This window comes from Lepus europaeus, chromosome 18, assembly GCF_033115175.1.
Source record: "Lepus europaeus isolate LE1 chromosome 18, mLepTim1.pri, whole genome shotgun sequence".
NCBI lineage: Eukaryota > Metazoa > Chordata > Mammalia > Lagomorpha > Leporidae > Lepus > Lepus europaeus.
The window spans coordinates 53,432,892-53,451,501 of record NC_084844.1 but is presented as its reverse complement, the minus strand read 5'-3'; the positions used below and the strand labels follow the sequence as shown (position 1 = coordinate 53,451,501).

The following is an 18,610-nucleotide window of genomic DNA, read 5'->3' as shown; positions in this document are numbered from 1 at the left end:
AAGTGACTCAGGCTTGTGAACAGGCCACAGGAAAACAGACGGAGATGACGCTTGGTTCAGGCCGACTGTGGGAGAGAGGGGTGCGTATGACTCAGGTGCCCTGGGAGACAGGTGACCGGCAGCCAGGCACTCCGAGCCCTCGCTCCTTACCTGTACTGGGCTTGAAAGTGGCTCTGCACAAAGCTCTGGCCTGGCGGGAGCCGAGCTGACGGTGACAGGATGTTCTCGGGGGCTTTGCTGGCTTCAGGTGGAAGCTGCAAGGAGACGAGGGAAGGAAGCAGGTGAGTTCCCATCTACTTTGCCTTTTAGGCCTTCAGCTGCTTCCTCCAGGGCCCACAGCATCGGGCCTCTGTGGAATGCCGGCCTTCAAGGCTCCTTTGCCATCACTCAATGCTCTTTCAACTCCTCCCTCGGAACCGAGAGATCCTGGTCTTTGTCTCTGTCCAGCTGCACTTTGGCGACCACATGCATCTTGGCTGTTTCCCCTGAGTGGGCTTCCATGGCCCATACATCGCTCAGCCTTGCACCTGCCGTCTCACCCCTGTCTGTGTTCCCTGTTTGGCCGCCTGTCACAAATGCAGTCTCTTCCAGCCAAACCAGACTTTACTACCTAGAGCCTGATGCACAAGCTGCCTCCTTTGCTCATAGCAGCACTATTGTGTTCTTTGCATTCCCTTGCGTATTAGTTTCTTGTGGCCGCTGTCGCAAATTATCACACTAGAGGCCTCAGATAAAACAGCAAGGTGCTCTCTCACAGCCCAAGCTTCAAAAGTCCTATCACTGAGCTGCAATCAAGACATCAGGGCGGGCCTGGCTCCCTGCCTCGGCTCTAGGGGACGGTCTGTTTTTACCCCTTCCAGTTTCTAGTAGCAGCCAGAAGTCCTTGGCTCGTGGCTGCACCACCCAGCCTTCAAGGTCGGCATCTTCAGATCTCTGCTCTGGCTTCACCTCACCTCCTTCTCTGTGTGTCTCAAATGTCCCTCTGCTCTCTCTAATAAAAATACTTGGTATTGCACTTCAGGTCTGCCTGGAGCATCCAGGTTCATCTCAAGACTCCTAACTTAACCACATGCATGGTCTTTTCCATGTAAAATAACCTGAACAGGATGTAGAGACTAGGACCTGGTACCTTTCTTCTGTTAAAATTTGTTTATCGGGGCTGGTTCTGTGTGTAGTGGGTAAAGCCAATGACTGCAGTGCCGGCATCCCATATGGGCACCAGTTCAAATCTCAGCTGCTCGTCTTCCGATCCAGCTCTCTGCTGTGGCCTGGGAAAGCAGTGGAAGATGGCCCAAGTCTTTGGGTCCCTGCACCCACGTGAGAGACCTGGAAGAAGCTCCTGGCTTCAGACTGGCCCAGCTCCATTGTGGCCATTTGGGAAGTGACCCAGCTAGTGGAAGACCTCTCTCTGTCTCTCCCTCACTCTCTGTAATTCTGCATCTCAACTGAACAAATCTTTTTTAAAAAAATTTTTATGCATGAAACAAGGTTCTGTGACATGAAACTTTCCACTTGTGGCATCATGTCAAGCACACAAAAAGTTCCAAATGCTGGCACACTTCAGATTTCAGATCCGCAGTCTGTAGTATCTATCTCATAGCAATCATTGAGGATTTAAATAGTTAATATAGGGGTGGCATTATGGCACAGAAGGTCAAGCCACCGCTTGCAACTCCAGCATCCCATGTTGGAATGCTGGTTCAAGTCCTGGTTACTCCAGTTCCAATCCAGCTTCCTGCTTATGTGCCTGGGGAGGAAACAGATGATGGCCCAAATGCTTGGGCCCCTCCACTCATGTGGGAGACCAGGATGAAGACACAGAGAAGCAGGTGTGGGAAGGGCAACTCAGGTGTAGGGGGCAACTCAACACCCACGCCGTGACACTTCAGGGTGTTTGCAGGGGACTACGGTTTGTCCTCGCAAAGCTCAGGTCGAACCTGGCTTTCCAGTGTAAGGTATCGGGAGGAGCCCAGGCTCCTTCACGGAGGGATTAACGTCTTTCTCAAAAGACGGGGTCAATTCTCAGACCCGGAGGTCCCCGTGGAGCAGGCTGCGCCGTGGCAGCCAGGCAGCGTCCCTCGGTCTTCCTGCAACACGGCCCCCTCCCTTTTCCTTCTCTCTAGCAGGCTGTGGCGCGGCGTGAGCCCCTCAACGGGGGCCGAGCACAGCAGGGCCCTGGTCTTGGGTCTGCAGAGCTGCGAGCCGACAGGAAGCCTCTTTCCCTGACAAATTACCCAGCCTCGAGTGTCTTGCTATAAGGACAGAAAACTAAGACGGAGCCAATGGCGTGAACGCACGGCGGCTGCTGCTGTATTTTGGCTTCTTAAGACTCAGTCCTCGGCCGGCGACGTGGCTTAACAGGCTAATCCTCCGCCTTGCGGCGCTGGCACACCGGGTTCTAGTCCCGGTTGGGGCACCAGATTCTATCCCGGTTGCCCCTCTTCCAGGCCAGCTCTCTGCTATGGCCCGGGAAGGCAGTGGAGGATGGCCCAAGTGCTTGGGCCCTGCACCCCATGGGAGACCAGGAGAAGCATCTGGCTCCTGGCTTCGGATCAGCATGATGTGCCGGCCGCAGCGGCCATTGGAGGGTGAACCAACGGCAAAAAGGAAGACCTTTCTCTCTGTCTCTCTCTCTCACTATCCACTCTGCCTGTCAAAAAAAAAAAAAAAAGACTCACTCCTCTTTCTTGGAACATGGAACTCAGCCCCTGGGTTGCGGGGGGCTCTGTAATCAGGGGTCCTGGCAGCTTCTTCCAAGTGGTAGGTCTATGACCCCAGCTACGCTGACGCACTGATGTGATGCTTCTGACCTGAAGGTAGGTCATGAGCATAGTGACCGAAAGGCAGAAAACACCGATTCTAGCAGGAGGACCCAAGAAAGACAGCGAGAGGTCCTGCCACGGAGACACGGTCCTGCCCTGAAACTGATTCCTGATGTTCCCGGCCTGGCTCCTCATCCTTGTCCTGAATCCCCGTGTTCCTCCCTCACCTTCTCATGAGTTCCCTTCTTGTCTGAAGGATGCTGGATGCTGTTGCTTGCAACCAAAAAACCCACCATGACAACAGATTCTGTGCTGGGGCTGGCGCTGCGGTATAGCAGGTAAAGCTGCTATCTACAATGCCAGCATCCCATATGGTCGCCAGTTTAATTCCCGGCTGCTCCACTTCTGATCCAGCTCTCTGCTATGGCGTGGGAAAGCAGTGGAGAATGGCCCAAGTCCTTGGGGCCCTGTACCCACCACATAGGAGACCTGGAGGAAGCTTCTGGCTCCTGGCTTTGGATCAGCGCAGCTCCGGCTGTTGCAGCCAACTGGGGAGTAAACCAGTGGATGGAAGATCCCTCTCTCTCTCTCTCTCTCTCTGCCCCTCCTTCTCTCTCTGTGTAACTCTGACTTTCAAATAAAATAATCTTAAAAAAAAAAAAAAAGGAAAAAGAAAAAAATTTTAAAAAAAGAGTGATATTATCTAGAAAACAGACTGCTAAGAAGATCATTTCTGTGTTCATACTTAGGGGTAGTAAAAATAAGCCCTTTCTGTAGGATACAACGTTTGAGAATGGCTAAAGTGACAGAGAGCAAAGTGGCCCTTGTGCAATCTGTCCCAGTTTCAAGTAAATCAGCTACATGGCTTTCCTGTGTCTTGAAATCAGAAATAACCTCAAAAAGAAGTCCCGCAGAGTTGAGCAGGGGTGGCAGCTCTTCCACGCGCAGGGGCAGCAGCTCTCCCACACAGGGAGAACCAAGTTCTACACCAGGTAACACGGCCACTCTGCTCTTCCCCGCCAAGCACTTGCAGCCAGGCTGCCACGGGCAGTCCAACACCCAAGAACAAACCTCAGGAGAGGCTTGGGCCCCAGAGAGATGAACACGTCTCTCCCGGTTTAGTCGGGTGGAAGTTAGGGCTGGGTACGCCCCTCTCTCTGGCCACCAGCCAGTCCCTGGTCTAGCCTGGGCGAGGCCACACTGCTAACACACCTGGCCCACAGAGGGACAGAAAACAGCAGGTGCAGCCAAGGACGGTGAGTGAGAGGCAGAGGGGTCTGCAGCCAGGCGGAGTGGCTGGCAGGCTCTGTCCACCACACAGGAGTCTGGGGCTTTGTCTAGGTGTCGCGGAGGAGGCCACTGGAGAGAATGAAACAGGGGAGTGACAGCATCTTCCTCCCTTCCTGGGAAGCTCTGGCTGCAGTGCAGAGAACACCGTCAAGGGAGATTCCAATCCCGGACACTGGAAGCCCAAGTGTGGTGGCTTTCACTTGGGTCCTGAAGCTGTTAAAAAGATTTACTGGTAAGCCCTCTTGGCTTAAACCAACTCAATGTTCTCTTAAAGAAAGGCTTGGGGGGTCAGCGCTGTGGCGTAGTGGGTAAAGCCACCGCCTGCAGTGCCAGCATCCTATATGGGTGCTGGTTCGAGACCCGGCTGCTCCTCTTCCAGTCCAGCTCTCTGCTATGGCCTGAGAAAGCAGTGGAAGATGGCCCAAGTCCTTGGGCCCTGCACCCACGTGGGAGACCCCGAAGAAGCTCCTGGCTTTGGATCAGCTCAGCTCTAGCCATTGCGGTCACTTGGGGAGTAAACCAGCAGAATGGAAGACCTCTCTCTCTCTCTCTCTCTCTCTCTCTCTCTGCCTCTGCCTCTGCCTCTCCTTCTCTCTCTGTGTAACTCTGACTTTCAAATAAATAAAATAATTTTTAAAAAAATGCACAGCACAGTTCTTCCCAACAAAGGATTTTGCAGCCACAAATGCCAGAATCAACGCGGTTAAAGAGCCCTAGAAGAGAGCTGCATTTTCTAGCTTCAGCTCCTGCCTCTCCCAGTGAACTGAGTGACGTGGGGCAAGTTACTTAGTCTCTCTGTGCTCCTTCCCACCCTGAGGGCCGCTGACTTTTCCTGCTGCCACGGGATTGAAGAAGAAAACCAAAGGGCACCTGGAAAGGCTGCCTATCCACCTACCTTCCAGGTAGGAAAAGCCGCCAGGCAGAGAGGTGGGGGAGAACAGGATACGAGGCCTCTCCTGTATAGACTGCAGGGAGGGTTCCACCTGCCTCTCTCCCCCTGGGAGGAACTGAGGAGTCATGAGACACTCATAAGGAATCCAGCAGCCTGGGTTTGCAGGACAGATCCAAGTTCAACTCAGTGTCCACCAAGTAGAAGCTGAGCAGCCCTGGGCAACTTATTGAGCCTAAACTACCCCAACCTTGGAGTCATTCGATAGATGTTAAAGCATGATAACCACGTATTCAACTACACAAGAGGGTCACCGGTGTCAGGAAGTGAAGCATGAAAAGCACTGGATTCAGACGCCAAGGTCACAGCCAACACTCAACAAACAACATCCCGGATTCTTAAATTCTTAAATACATCATGCTGATTCCAAAACGTGTTCCCAATAAACACATGGAATATGCAGTATAGTAGCAATATCTATCTATCTATCTATCTACTTATCTATCATCTATCATCCATCTATCTACCCATGCATCCATCCATCCACTTATCCATCCACACATCTATCCATTCATCCATCCATCCTCCCATCCATCTATTTATCCACCCATTTATCTACTCATCCATCCACCCCTCCATTCATCCATCTACCTACCTACCTACACCTATCCACTCAGCATTCCTTACTCTGGGGGAAGCAACCCAGAAACTGGAGTCCTATAAAATCCCTCATTGGCCCACATTCACCCCACATGGTTGTGACTCAGGTGCGCCCAAACAGAACAGTCCATTCTTCCAGCCACAGACCCAGGAATGAACAGGTGAACCAGGCTGGGACAACCAGACTCTTCCCTGAGTTTCTTCTGGAATCCCAAGCTCTGCAGGTTTTATGAGCTCTGCAGAAGGCCTCCTGCTACTATGTGGGCACAGCCAGTCTCAGAACAAAGCCAGGAGCAAGAGACAAGAGAGTCAAAGACCCAGATGCACCGCCCAAGCGCTTGGATCCAGTCCTATCCGAGGCTTGTTCAACCCTTGGACTTGCGAGTCATAAAAGCCAATAAATTCTGTTTCCTTAAGTTGGAGCGAGTTAAATTTCAGACGTTGTTGTAGCCCGCTGTATGCCGCTGTAAGAGAATACTGTGGACTGGGCAATTTACAAAGGAAAGAATTGTATTTCCCCACCATTCTGGAGGCTGGGAACTCCAAGAGCGAGACCCTGGCCCCGGGCGAGGACATCATCCTGCATCATTATATGGTGGGAGGGGCGAGGAGGGCGCAGGTGCACAAGACGGGGGGGGGGGGGGGGGGGGGGGCTGGACTCCTCCCAGGACAATTAACCCACACCTGCGAGAACCGCATTCCCCCGTTCATGGGGGTGGCGCCCCGTGACCTGTTCTCCTCTGCCACTCTGGCATCGGCAATCAAGTTTCGTTGTGAGCTTTGCACAGGACACATAGTATTCAAACCATAGCAAGCTTGCAGCGAAGAGGGTCTGAACAAGACAAACAGAAAATCACTGTAGGTAAAGGAGTAATCTCACAACCCAGAGGAAGTTGCAAAAGCTCAGAGTGTGCAGACCTCCCAGGTTTTGCCCCGGGATCATTGGTTTTATTTCACTGTATGTTTTGGGAGTCACTGGGGGTGGGGGCGGGGCTTTTTAAAACAAGAAAACAAGCTTTCTAGCCAGGCCCCCACGGCCTTGAACCCAGACTCAATGCCTTCTTCGCTGTGCTGCTTTTGGAAGGTCACTCAGCTTTTGTAAGCCATGCAACATGTTTATGTTCTTAGAGTTTCAAGTTGCAGGTTTTTTTAAAAAAAATTTATTTTATTTATTTGGAAGGTAGAGTTACAGACAGACAGACAGAGAGAATCGATTTTCCATCTACTGATTTACCCCTCAAACGGCGGCAATGGCCGGGGTTGGGCCAGACCGAAGCCAGCAGCCTGGAACTCTTGCGGTCTCCCACATGAGTGACAGGGGCCTAAGTACTTGGGTTATTGTTCACTGCTCTCCAAGGAGCGTAAGCAGGGAGACGGCTCAGAAGTGGAGCAGCCTGGGGCCAGTGTTGTGGCATGGAGAGTTAAGATACCACCTGTAACGCTGGATCCCATATGAGAGCCAGTGCGAGGCCCAGCTACTCCACTTTCCAGTCCAGCTCCCTGCTAATGCTCGTGGGAAAGCAGTGGAAGATGGTCCAGGAACACAGGCCCCTGCACCCATGTAGGAGATCCAGATGACACTCCTGGCTCTCGGCTTTGGCCTGGCCCAGTGCTGGGCATTGAAGACATTTGGGGAGTAAACCAGTGGATGGAAGATATGTCTCCCTTCCCCCCATAACTCTGCCTTTCAAATAAATAACCTTAAAAAAAAAAAAAGTTAAGCAGCCAGATCAGAAATGAAGCACCTGGGACTTGAACCTGCTCTCATATGGGATGCCAGCGCCGCAGGTGGTAGTTTAACCTGCTGCATCATGACTCCAGCCTTGCAAACTGCACTTTTCAAAGAGAAAGAGGAGGTCTGGTGCTGTGGCATAGTAGGTAAAGCCACTGCCTGCGATGCCAGCATCTCATAAAGGTGCTGGTTCAAGACCTGGCTGCTCCACTTCCAATCTAGCTCTCTGCTCATGTGCCTGGAAAGGAATGGAAGATGGACTTAGTATCTGAACCACTGCCACACACACAGAGACCCCTATGGCGTTCTTGGCTTTGGCCTGGCAGTCACTTGGAGAGTGAACCAGTGGATGGAAGAGCTCTCCCTCTTTCTCCCTGTCACTCTGCCTTTCAGACAAATAAATAAATAGAATGAAATTGAAAGATAAGAGTTTAAAACAGGAAAAGAAAAAAAAAAAAAAGACTGCATTTCCTGGGCCATTCATTCTTTATTATTCTAGAATGTTGGGCTCTGGGCAAATAATAAAGGGACAGGAAGGTGACACTTCAAAGGCCTAAACATTTGCTTTTTAAAAAGAGTTTAAAGGAGGCAGAGTTACAGACACACAGAGAGAGAGATAGCAAGAGAGATCTTCCATCCACTGGTTCACTTCCCAGATGGCTGCAACAGCTGGAGCTTGACCGAAGCCAGGAGCCTCCTCGGGGTCTCCTGCACTGGTAGGGGCCCGAGCACTTGGGCCATCTTCCACTGCTTTCCCAGGTGCACTAGCAGAGAGCTGGATCGGAAGAGGAACATCCAGGACACAAACCAGCACCCCTATTGGATGTCAGTGCTGCAGGCGGAGGCTTAGCCCACTACGCCACAGCGCACCTGTCAGGGCCTAAACATTTGCTACAAGGATTTTAGTGCACTCCTGAGAGTAAGGGGAACAAAGTGTCCAACTAAAAGTAAAACAAACAGAAAAGCTAAGAAAGCAGGTCTCATAGCCACATCTAAATCAGCCGTGAGCTATACGGAAAGTAAGATGTTATCAATTTGTTACCAAAGCTCATAAAACAGTTTTCTCCTTACAGTATATTTACTCCTGGATACTGTTCTCATCAACTTCCTGCAATCTTTCTCTAAGTGGGAGACAAAGCGGTGGCATAAGAACACAACCCATCACTGAGGTCTATTTAGCGAGTTCCAGAAAGAACCCAGCTGATGTATCAATTCACTGTGCCAATTACAAATTACGGTAGCACTTTCCTCCTCCCACACATCTGGGGTTTTACCAAATCCCGAGAATGCTGGGAGCAGGTGTTGAGCCCCGAGGTTAGGATGACTGCAGTCCCACAACAGAGTGCCTGGCTTCACAACCCAGCTCCAGCTCCTGACTCTGGTAGCTCAAGTCCTGGGTTGGGTCCCTATTGCAGGTGGGAGACCTGGACGGAGTTCCCAGCTTCATCCCCAGCCTGGCTGCAGCCTAGCCCAGGTCACTCCAGGCCTGGGAAGTGAACCAGTGGATGGAAGCACACTCTCACATGCACTCTCTGAGATAAATTTTTTTAAACTTTTATTTATTTGAAAGATAGAGCTACAGAGAGAGGAAGAGAGACAGTGAGACAGCGAGAGAGAGACAGACAGACAGACAGAAACAGAGAGAGACAGAGATTTTCTATCTGCAACATCACTCCCCAAATGGCCATAATGGTTGGAGCTGGGCCAGGCTGAAGTCAGGAGCTTCTTCCAGGTCTCCTATATGGGTATCAGGGGTCTAAGGACTTCGGCCATCTTCCACTGTTTTCCCAGGTACATTAGCAGGGAACTGGATCAGAAGCAGTACAGTGAGGTCTCGAACCCGTGCCCATATGGGATGCCAGCGTCAAGGCCAAGGCTTAACCTGCTACGCCACAAAGCCAGCCCCTCAAATAAATTTTGTAAAATTAATAATAGTAATAAAGACATAGGAATGGGAAGGCACACACATAAAGCGCATGCATCCTGAGCTCTACATGCGTGAGAAAAAAGGTTAGGAATCATTGCTCTGTGAGACACACGTCTGAGAAAGCAAGGGTAGAGTTGAAATGGCATCGTCTGAAAGTAACAGGAACAGAGCTCCCGGCTCAGATGACCACGCTAATGGAGAGAACTCGGGCCAAGAACAGGCTTCTCAAACTCTGCGCCTCGATGAAGCGCTGGTCCCTGCATCCCGGGGTCGGGGAGGTTCGACACACACCACGCTGGAAGAAACGCCTTCCAGAAAACAAACAGGGCCGAGACGAGGGGCACCAGGAATCCACCGGGTCGGGCAGCAAGGAAACCGATCGCGGACTGACCGACCTTCTGGGACGCGGGCCCTCTGGACGAGCCCCCCAGGTCCTCGTGCACGCGGTCCAGCAGCCAGAGCAGGAACTCCAGGGCGTCGTGCTGGGAATTCCCTTGGAACTGAGAGCCATACTTGGAAACAGCGTTCTGAAAGGAAGACAGAGGTCGGCTTGGCGCGCGCTGTCTGCCACCTCCGAGGCTGCCTGGCGGTCTCTAGGACCCGAGATGACAACACGCAGGCAGCACGGGGTGCACACGGACTGCGCGCTGAAGCCTGTCGCAAAATGCAGCCAGGATGAGGGTTCTCTGTGTAGGAGAAGGCACCACATTTCTGGAGGGGCGGAGACCGCATGCCCTGGCTGTTGGACATCTCCATCCTGCTGGCCATCTGGTCTTCCCGAAGCGCCTGACCTCTGACTGCTGGGGTGCCATGCCCCACTGGTCTTCCCTCCATCGGCCTATTCCCACCTGTCTCTCTCTGTTCAGCCCGCAGCCGAACAGCCGTCTCACCCTCCCCTCTCTCCCACACTGACCTCATTCATTCCCACGGCTTCAACTCGCTCTTCTTCGGCAACCACCAAACTGACGCTGAAACTGACTTCCTTAAACGTGTTAAGTGTGGCTCCCTGACTGCCTCTCTCTAAAGCACACAAACCCCTCCCTCTGTGGTTAGATCCAGAAATGGTTGGGCCAGCCCTGAAATAAATAGGTATCGAGTGCCTCCCACCTGCTACACATTACTCTAGGGATCGGGATACAATGACCAGAAGAGACAAGACCCCTGCCTTTGAAGCTCTAACATTTGCTACACCTCCTTCCTCCCTTTAAAAAGATGTACTTAGCTATTTGAAAGGTAGAGTTAGAGAGAGAGAGAGAGAGAGAGAGAGAGGCAGGCAGAGAGAGGGGGAGAGAGAGAGAGAGAATCTTTCATTTGCTGATTCGCTCCCCATCCCCAGATGGTTGTAACGGCCAGGGCTGAGCCAGCAACTCCATCTGGGTCTCCCACATGGGTAGCAGGGGTCCAAGCACTTGGACCATCTTCTGCTGCCTTCAGTTGGCACTCATATGGGCTCCCAGAGTCTCAGGCAACAGCTTACCCTGTGCCACCTTAACGCGTGTCACAATGGCAGCCACTGCCACCCCACCCCCACCCCTCTCCATTGTCCTTCTGTTAAACCCTGCAATAGTTTTGTCATTGCCTGTATAAATGGATAGTCCAGCTTTCTGAAAGTTTGTGGCAGGGGCCCATGTTGGGCAATGAGTTGGCTGCTTGCGACACCCAGCATCCCATTTCAGGATGGCTAGAGGCCAGGTTGCTCTGTTTCCAATCCAGCTCCCTGCTAATGAGCCTGGGAAAGCAGCAGAAGATGGCCCAAGTGCTTGGAGCCCCTGCCACCCACACAGAAAACCTGAAGAAGCTCCTGGCTTCGGCATGGCCCAGCCCTGCCCGTTGCAGCCATCTGGGGAGTGAACCAGCGGATGGAAGAGCTCTCTCTCTCTCTCTCTCTGAAACTCTGCCTTTCAAATGAATAAATAAATCTTAAAAAAAAAAAATAGGTTTCAAGGGTAGTACAAGTGCATACTCAAAAATATATAAAGGAAAGATTATGAAAGCTTTTCTTCTGCCTGGCCTCCGCCCCCTGCAGGCTCTCTTAGCAGTTGCATGGGGATCTTTCCGGGGCTCTCCTGCTATATGAGTGCATTATGTCTGAGCATCCGAACATAGGCAGGCCTCCCTCTCTGGGTATGCTCGTGGCATTTGATGGTTGTCTGTCCCACTCTCGGACACAGAGCTAAGCTCCAGCTGCATCCAAGGCAGGTGTATCCTGTGCCTGCCAAAGGGACCAGTCTGAGCAAGGCTGTAACTGGCACAATCCTCACCGCTGCCAGTCAAATCAGACAGCCTGGGATTGCTTTTCTTCCTTTCTTTTCATCTTTCCTTGAGATTTAAAGGAAACTTTTAGGATGCAACGAAGCATACTTCACAGCTAATTAATGAGAAGCCTGGTTCTAAATCTTGATTCCAACCACATTCATTTGGCTTCTTCCCCCTAGATCTCCCTGCACTTTCACCTCCAAGCAAGAGCTGCCAGATTTAGCAAATAAAAATAGAAGACACCCTGTTAAATTTGAATGTCAAATAAACCAGGAATCAATGTCCCGTGCAATATTGGGGATGTATTTGTCCTAAATCATTGTTTATCTGCACTTCAAGCCAACCAGGTGTGGTGCATCTCGTTGGGCATCCCTACCCACAGCCGCCCCTGATACCCTCCTCCCAGGACCCGCATTCTCTCCGCATGATCTCAGGAGCCCTGAGGCCCGCTCTTCCAACTGATGTAGGTGTCAACCTTTCAGGTGCTCAGGTCCGTCAGCTGTCACAGCGGCTGTCACGCAGTCTGGGCTCTGGCACCCAAGACGGCTCTGTGCTTCCTGTGTGGTAGCATCCCAGGGAGCAAGACTCCTAGTACTACAGACCCAGACCTGGCACCCATCTGAGGAGGACCCAGCCCACTGCACTCACGGTGGACCAGGCCATTTCCTACAACCCTGCTGGACAAGGCAAATCCTTCCTTCCTCCCCTCCTCACCATCCAACAGACACAACGCCTTCTGGGTTCTGGCCCCAATACATGCCCTTTTCCGCTCTCCTGTGCACATCAAAGCTGCAAGGAAACAAGCCACTCAGGTATCCCACACCTGCTTCCTGCCTCTACAGTCCATGTCTTTGCTTTCGTTCTTGTCTTCTCCGTGAAATCTATTTCCCTCCAGCTGACCATGACGATCTCAAGTGGCCACTTGGCCCAGTGGTTAAGACCCTGCATCCTGCCAGCACTGTAGCATAGCGGGTAAAGCCGCCACCTGCAGCGCCAGCATCCCACATGGGAGCTGGTTTGAGTCCTGGCAGCTCCACTTCCCATCTAGCTCTCTGCCATGGCCTGGGAAAGCAGTGGAAGATGGCCCAAGTCCTTGGGCCCCTGCACCCATATGGGAGACTTGCAAGAAAGCTCCTGACTCCAGGCTTCGGATCAGCACAGCTCCACCCATTGCGGCCATCTGGGGAGTGAACCAGTGGATGGGAGACCTCTCTCTCTGTCTCTCTGCCTTTCAAATAAATAAAACCTTAAAAAAAAAAGAAGAAGAAGAAGAAGAAGAAGAAGAAGAAGAAGAAGGAGGAGGAGAAGGAGAAGAAGAAGAAGAAGAAGAAGAAGAAGAAGAAGGAGGAAAGAAAGAAAGAAAAAGACCCTGCATCCCTAACAGAGTACCTGGTTCAAGTCACAGGTACTCTGCTTTTGATTGAGCTTCCAGCTAATGCGCACCCTGGAAGGCAGCAGATAATGGCTTAAATGTTTGGACCCCTGCCCCTCATATGGGAGACTTGGATGAAATTACAGGCTTTAGCCTGGCTCAGTCCTGGCTGTTTTGGTGTTCAGGAAGTGAACCAGTGCATGGAAAACATCTCTCTTTCTAACTCTCCTTGTCACTCTGCCTTTCAAGTGAATGGAAATAAATATTCTTTTACAAGAGTGCAAATATGTATATTTGAGTTTTTTATATTTATAGATAGATGGAAAAATCAGGGGGCCGGCACTGTGGTGTAGCGGGTAAAGCTACCGCCTGCAGTACCAACATCCCACATGGGCGCCGGTTTGAGTCCCGGCCACTCCACTCCCAATCCAGCTCTCTGCTATGGCCTGAGAAAGCAGTGGAAGATGGCCCAAGTCCTTGGGCCGCTGCAACTGCATTGGAGACCCAGAAGAAGCTCCTGGCTCCTGGCTTCGGATCGGCGCAGCTCCAGCCGTTGCAGCCAATTGGTGAGTAAACCAGTGGATGGAAGACCTCTCTCTCTGCCTCTCCTCTCTTTGTATAAATCTTTCAAATAAATAAATATATTTTCAAAAAAAAAAAGGAAGAAACATGACAAAGCTTTAAGAAATGAGTATCATAGAATGATGGGATTGTGGGCAGTTTTTTTCATGTTTGTATATATATATCCCAAGGTTTTTCTTTTACACTGAACATGGATACTTATTGGTCTATATCCAGTTATATAGTATCTGGCAGAAATGTGCTGAATACTTTAAAAAAAAAAAAAAACTAAACCCATTGATTCCTACGGAAGACATTTCCACAGGAAGTCTATTCAAGTGTGCTGGAACTGCATGAAAGCTAAATTCTAACTTAGGAAGGATGAAAAGCAACATTTGGTATTTCTACCCTGTAACGTGGTATGGATCTGTGTGTGTGTGTGTGTATGGGTGGGTGTGTTTTCTCTTTCAAACACTGATACTTTCTAATACATTTCTTGTTAAAATTATTCCTAGCTATTTTCATATTTCTGGTTGTTTTTATGAATGAAATCTAATTTTATGTGTTAAGATTTATTTATTTGAAAGACACAGTGACAGAGGGTGAGAGAGAGAGATCGAGCGAGGAAGACACAGAGAGAGAGATCTTCCACCTGCTGCAACAGCCTGGGCTGGGCTAGGCAGAAGCCAGGAGCCCAAGCGCTTGGGCCGTCACCCATTGGCCATCATCCAAGTACGTTAGCAGAAGCTGGATCAGAAGCAAAGTAGCCAGGACATGAACTGGCACAACTGTATGGGATATGCTGGCTATTTCAAGCTGCGAATTAACCTACTGAGCCACAATGCCCGCACCTAATTTTATAGGTTCTACCCATTATTGCTTTTGGTCATTTTCTGTCTTGTACCTGACCTCATTTGTGACAGCAAGAATTCTAGAACATGGATTTCTAGAACCATTTATGAACTCTTTCTGTTCAATATGTTTAACTCCATCTCCATTTCACATCTTACAATTTTGCTCAGCACTTCTAAAACATACGTGAGAACAATGAAGAGAAGGCAGCCTGGTTTTCAAAAGGCAGTGCTTTGCGAACGATGGCCCAAGTCGTTGGGTCCCTGACACTCACATGGGCATGACAGCTAGAGATCCTGGCTCCGGGCTTTTGCCTGGCTCAGACCTGGCCATTGCAGCCATCTGGGGAGTGAACCAACAGATGGAAGATCTCTCTCCTCTTTCTCTCCCTGGTTCTGTCTCTCCCTCTCTCTCTGATGTTCTTTCAAATAAATTAATAAATCCTTAAAAAAAAAAAAAAAGTCTGCTTTAAAAAATGGGAGAGTGAGGCTAATGTTGTGGCACAGCAGGTTAGGCTACCATGGAAGCCGGCATCCCATATTGGAACACCAATTCGAGTCCTGGCTCTTCTACTTCCAATCCAGGTCCCTGCTAATGCACCTGGAAAAGCAGATGATGAACCAAGTCTTTGGGCACCTGCCATCTGTGTGAGAGACCTGGATGGAGTTCTTGGCTTCTGGCTCAGCTCAGCCCCGGGCTGTTGTGGCCATTTGGGGAATGAACCCGTGGATGAAGACCTCTTTGTTCTCTCTCTCACTCTGCCTTTCAAATAAATAAATCTATTTTTTTTTTTAAAAAAAAAGGATCCTATAATAGAAACCAATCTACAGCTTCCAGTACTGGGGTAAGGGCAGAAGGTATCAGTTTAGAGGTCATGTTTGCAGTAAATACCACAAAAGTTAAGGAATTTATAGACGCAAACAAAGAGAACAGCAAGAGCAAAGCAGGATGGGTACGCAAACAATATAGACAGATGGTTCCTAGACAGAATTACAACTGGCCTGAAACATGGAGATGCCGTCCACCTGGCTCCTAATCAAAGAAACAAAAATAAAATCAAGTATTTTTCTGTGTTCAGTGTTAAGTGGTGCAGAGCTGTTACCCAGCATGGTGACTGCTGTCAACGCTAATGCATGACACTTGACAGCTTAACCATTCTCACCACGAAAAAATGTGAGATGACAGACATGCTAATTAGCTTGACTTAATCATTTCACAGCACATACATATATCAAAATACGTTATATGCTGTAAATATATACAATTTCAATTTCTCAATTACAATGACTCAAGCTGGGGAAAATATGCATAACTGACACACGTGAAACTTGGCACATTTCTTTGGAAAGAAATATATCAATATGGGCACTAAAAAAAATGGATCCAAGAAAGTTGATTTACAAAGCAAAAAGTGGTAGACGTTCGGTCTAGTGGTTAAAACATCACTTGAGGGGGCTGCAATGTGGTGTAGTAGGTTAAGCACATCCCATATGGGCACCAGTTCTAGTCCTGGCTGCTCCTCTTCCAATCCAGCTCTCTGCTATGGCCTGGGCAAGCAGTGGAAGATGGCCCAAGTCCTTGGGCCCCTGCACCCATGTGGGAGACCTGGAAGAAGCTCCTGGCTTCAGATTGGCCCAGCTCTGGTCATTGTGGCCATTTAGGGAATGAACCAGACCTTTCTCTCTGTCTTTCCCTCTCTCTGTAGCTCTGTCTCTCAAATAAATAACAAAATCTTAAAAAAACAAAACAAAACATCCCTTGGGACTCTAGCATCCTATCTCAGAGTGCCTCATTTCAAGTCCTAGCTCTGCTCTGGTTTCTACCTTTCTGGTAGCAGCCCCTTGAGAGGCAGCAGATAATGTTGCCCGAGGGACCGGCGTTGTAGCATAGCGGGTAAAGCCGCCGCCTGCAGTGCCAGCATCCCATATGGGCGCCGGTTCCAGTCCCGGCTGCTTCACTTCCGATCCAGCTCTCTGCTATGGCCTGGGAAAGCAGTGGAAGATGGCCCAAATCCTTGGGCCCTCGCAGCCTTGAGGGAGACCTGGAAGAAGCTCCTGGCTCCTGGCTTTGGATTGGTGCAGCTCTGGCCAATGCGGCCAACTGGGGAGTGAACCAGTGGATGGAAGACCTTTTTTTCTCTCTCTCCCTCTCCTTCTCTCTCTGTGTAGGTCTTAAAAAAAAAAAAAAAAGATAATGTTGCCCAAGTGCTTGGGCCCCTGCCAGCTATGAGGGAGACCCTCCTGGTTTCAGTGTGGCCCAGCTCAGCCCACTACAGCCATCTAGGGGACTGAACCAACAGATGGAAGCTCGCTAGCTCGCGCGCGCTTTCTCTCGCTCCAACTCAGACTTTGAAATAAATAAATAAAATAAATCTCTAGAAGAAAGCAACATACTTAACTACAATTTCTAATTCACATTATGACTGAATGAACGTTTTCTCTTCTATCACACGAAGATCCACCTAGCTTTCCATCTTTCCCGTTGACATTTTTATTCAATTTTTCATTTACTCAAGAGTAGAGAAACAGACACACAGACACATAGACAGAGATCTCTGATCCACTCGTTCACTCCCCAAATGCCCACAACAGCCAGGGTTGGGCCAGGCTGAAGCCAAGAGCCAGACAACTCCATCTGGGTCTCCCACATGGGTGGCAGGGACCCAACCCCTAGGGCCATGTTCTGTTGCCTCCAAGGATGGACATTAGCAGGAAGCTGGAAATTGGGAGTGAAGTGGAGCCAGGACTTGACCTCGGGCTCTCTGATAGGGCAAGCAGGCATCCCAAGCAGTGTCTTAGCTGCTAAGCTGATGGTGCCCTCCCCTCACCCATAATGTTTAAAAACCCAGGTTCTGGCCGGCGCTGTGGCTTAACAGGCTAATCCTCCACCTTGCGGCGCCGGCACACCGGGTTCTAGTCCCGGTTGGGGCGCCGGATTCTGTCCTGGTTGCCCCTCTTCCAGGCCAGCTCTCTGCTATGGCCCGGGAAGGCAGTGGAGGATGGCCCAAGTGCTTGGGACCTGCACCTGCATGGGAGACCAGGAGAAGCACCTGGCTCCTGGCTTCGGATCAGCGAGACGCGCCGGCCGCAGCGGCCATTGGAGGGTGAACCAATGGCAAAAAGGAAGACCTTTCTCTCTCTCACTATCCACTCTGCCTGTCACAAACAAACAAACAAACAAACAAAAAAACAGGTTCTGGAGTCCTGGACCCCTCCCCCAAGGGCTGGCAACCCCCAGAGCCCCAGGAAACACCAGTTCGAGGATCCTTCATTAACATATTAACAACCAGGTCATCCCCCAGCTCCTAGGCTCAAAGGGAGCTCCCAGCCCCTCAGGGTTTGACAGCAGGAGAGAGAGAAAATCCTGGTGAGTCAGGGAGGTGGATTACTAATTTGGGAGGTTTTTTTTCTAACCACTTGGGCCTTTCCCATTGCTGCACTAGCTGGATGGGAATGCAGCAGGCAAAATACAGGAAGGTTCTCTCCCTCTCCCCTCCTCCAGGTCTCTGCAGGTGGAGAGGTGTAAGGGTAGAATAACAAACACTTCCTGGGGCCATAGTTGTGGCTTAGCAGGTAAAGCATCTCCTACAGGCCTCGGAAGCTCCACTTCCTATCCAGCTCCCTGCTATGGCCTTAGAAAGCAGCAGAGGATGGTCCAGTGCTTGGGCCCCTGCACCCAAGTGGGAGACCAGAGGCAGCTTCTGGCTCCTGGCTTCGGATCACCCTAGCTCCGGCTGTTGTGGACATTTGGGGAGTGAACCAGCAGATGGAGGATCTCTTTCTCTCTCTCTCTACCTCTGACTTTCAAATAAATAAAATAAATCTTTAAAAAAAAATAAAACAAAACACTTCCCATGGGCCAGGCACTGTTCTAAATGCTCTTACACATATCTCATGTAGTGGGACAACCCTAAAATTAGGTAGGTGCCAATATAAGCCCATTTTACAGCTGGGTAAAGTTGAGGCACAGTGGGAGCTAGCAACCTGCTGAAGGTCACAAAGCTCCAGAGACCTTGCTCTTAACCATTATACCACACTGCCTTTTGTATTTAGAGACATTCCCGACTCCCCCGTGGCCCACCGCCTCCTGTAGAACAGTGTTTCCCTCCTGGGGCAGGAGAGGGGAAGGTGCGTTTGGCATCCTTGTAGGTCACACGGCAAAGACTGCTTTCCCAGGCTGAAACTCAAGAGCTGTGATGCTTGTGGAATGAACACTGACAGGTTCCCCCTCCCCCAACAACAACAATCCCCTGTCTGTGGGGCGCTGCAGCTCTGGGCCGAGAGCCCCGGCTGGCTGTGTGGTTTCAGCA

At 50.5% G+C, this 18,610-nt stretch overlaps 1 protein-coding gene across 2 annotated transcripts in view; it reads right to left on the bottom strand.

Annotated features, from left to right (window-relative positions):
- USP43 (ubiquitin specific peptidase 43) overlaps positions 1-18,610 on the bottom strand; it is a 76,850-nt gene that overhangs the window by 57,080 nt on the left and 1,160 nt on the right. For both annotated transcript variants that reach the window (XM_062216008.1, XM_062216009.1), the window contains exons 2-3: positions 9,656-9,787; positions 151-254 (exon numbers count right to left, since the gene is read on the bottom strand). In XM_062216008.1, coding sequence (XP_062071992.1) covers positions 151-254; positions 9,656-9,787 — 236 coding nt within the window. The remainder of the gene's footprint in view (positions 1-150; positions 255-9,655; positions 9,788-18,610) is intronic.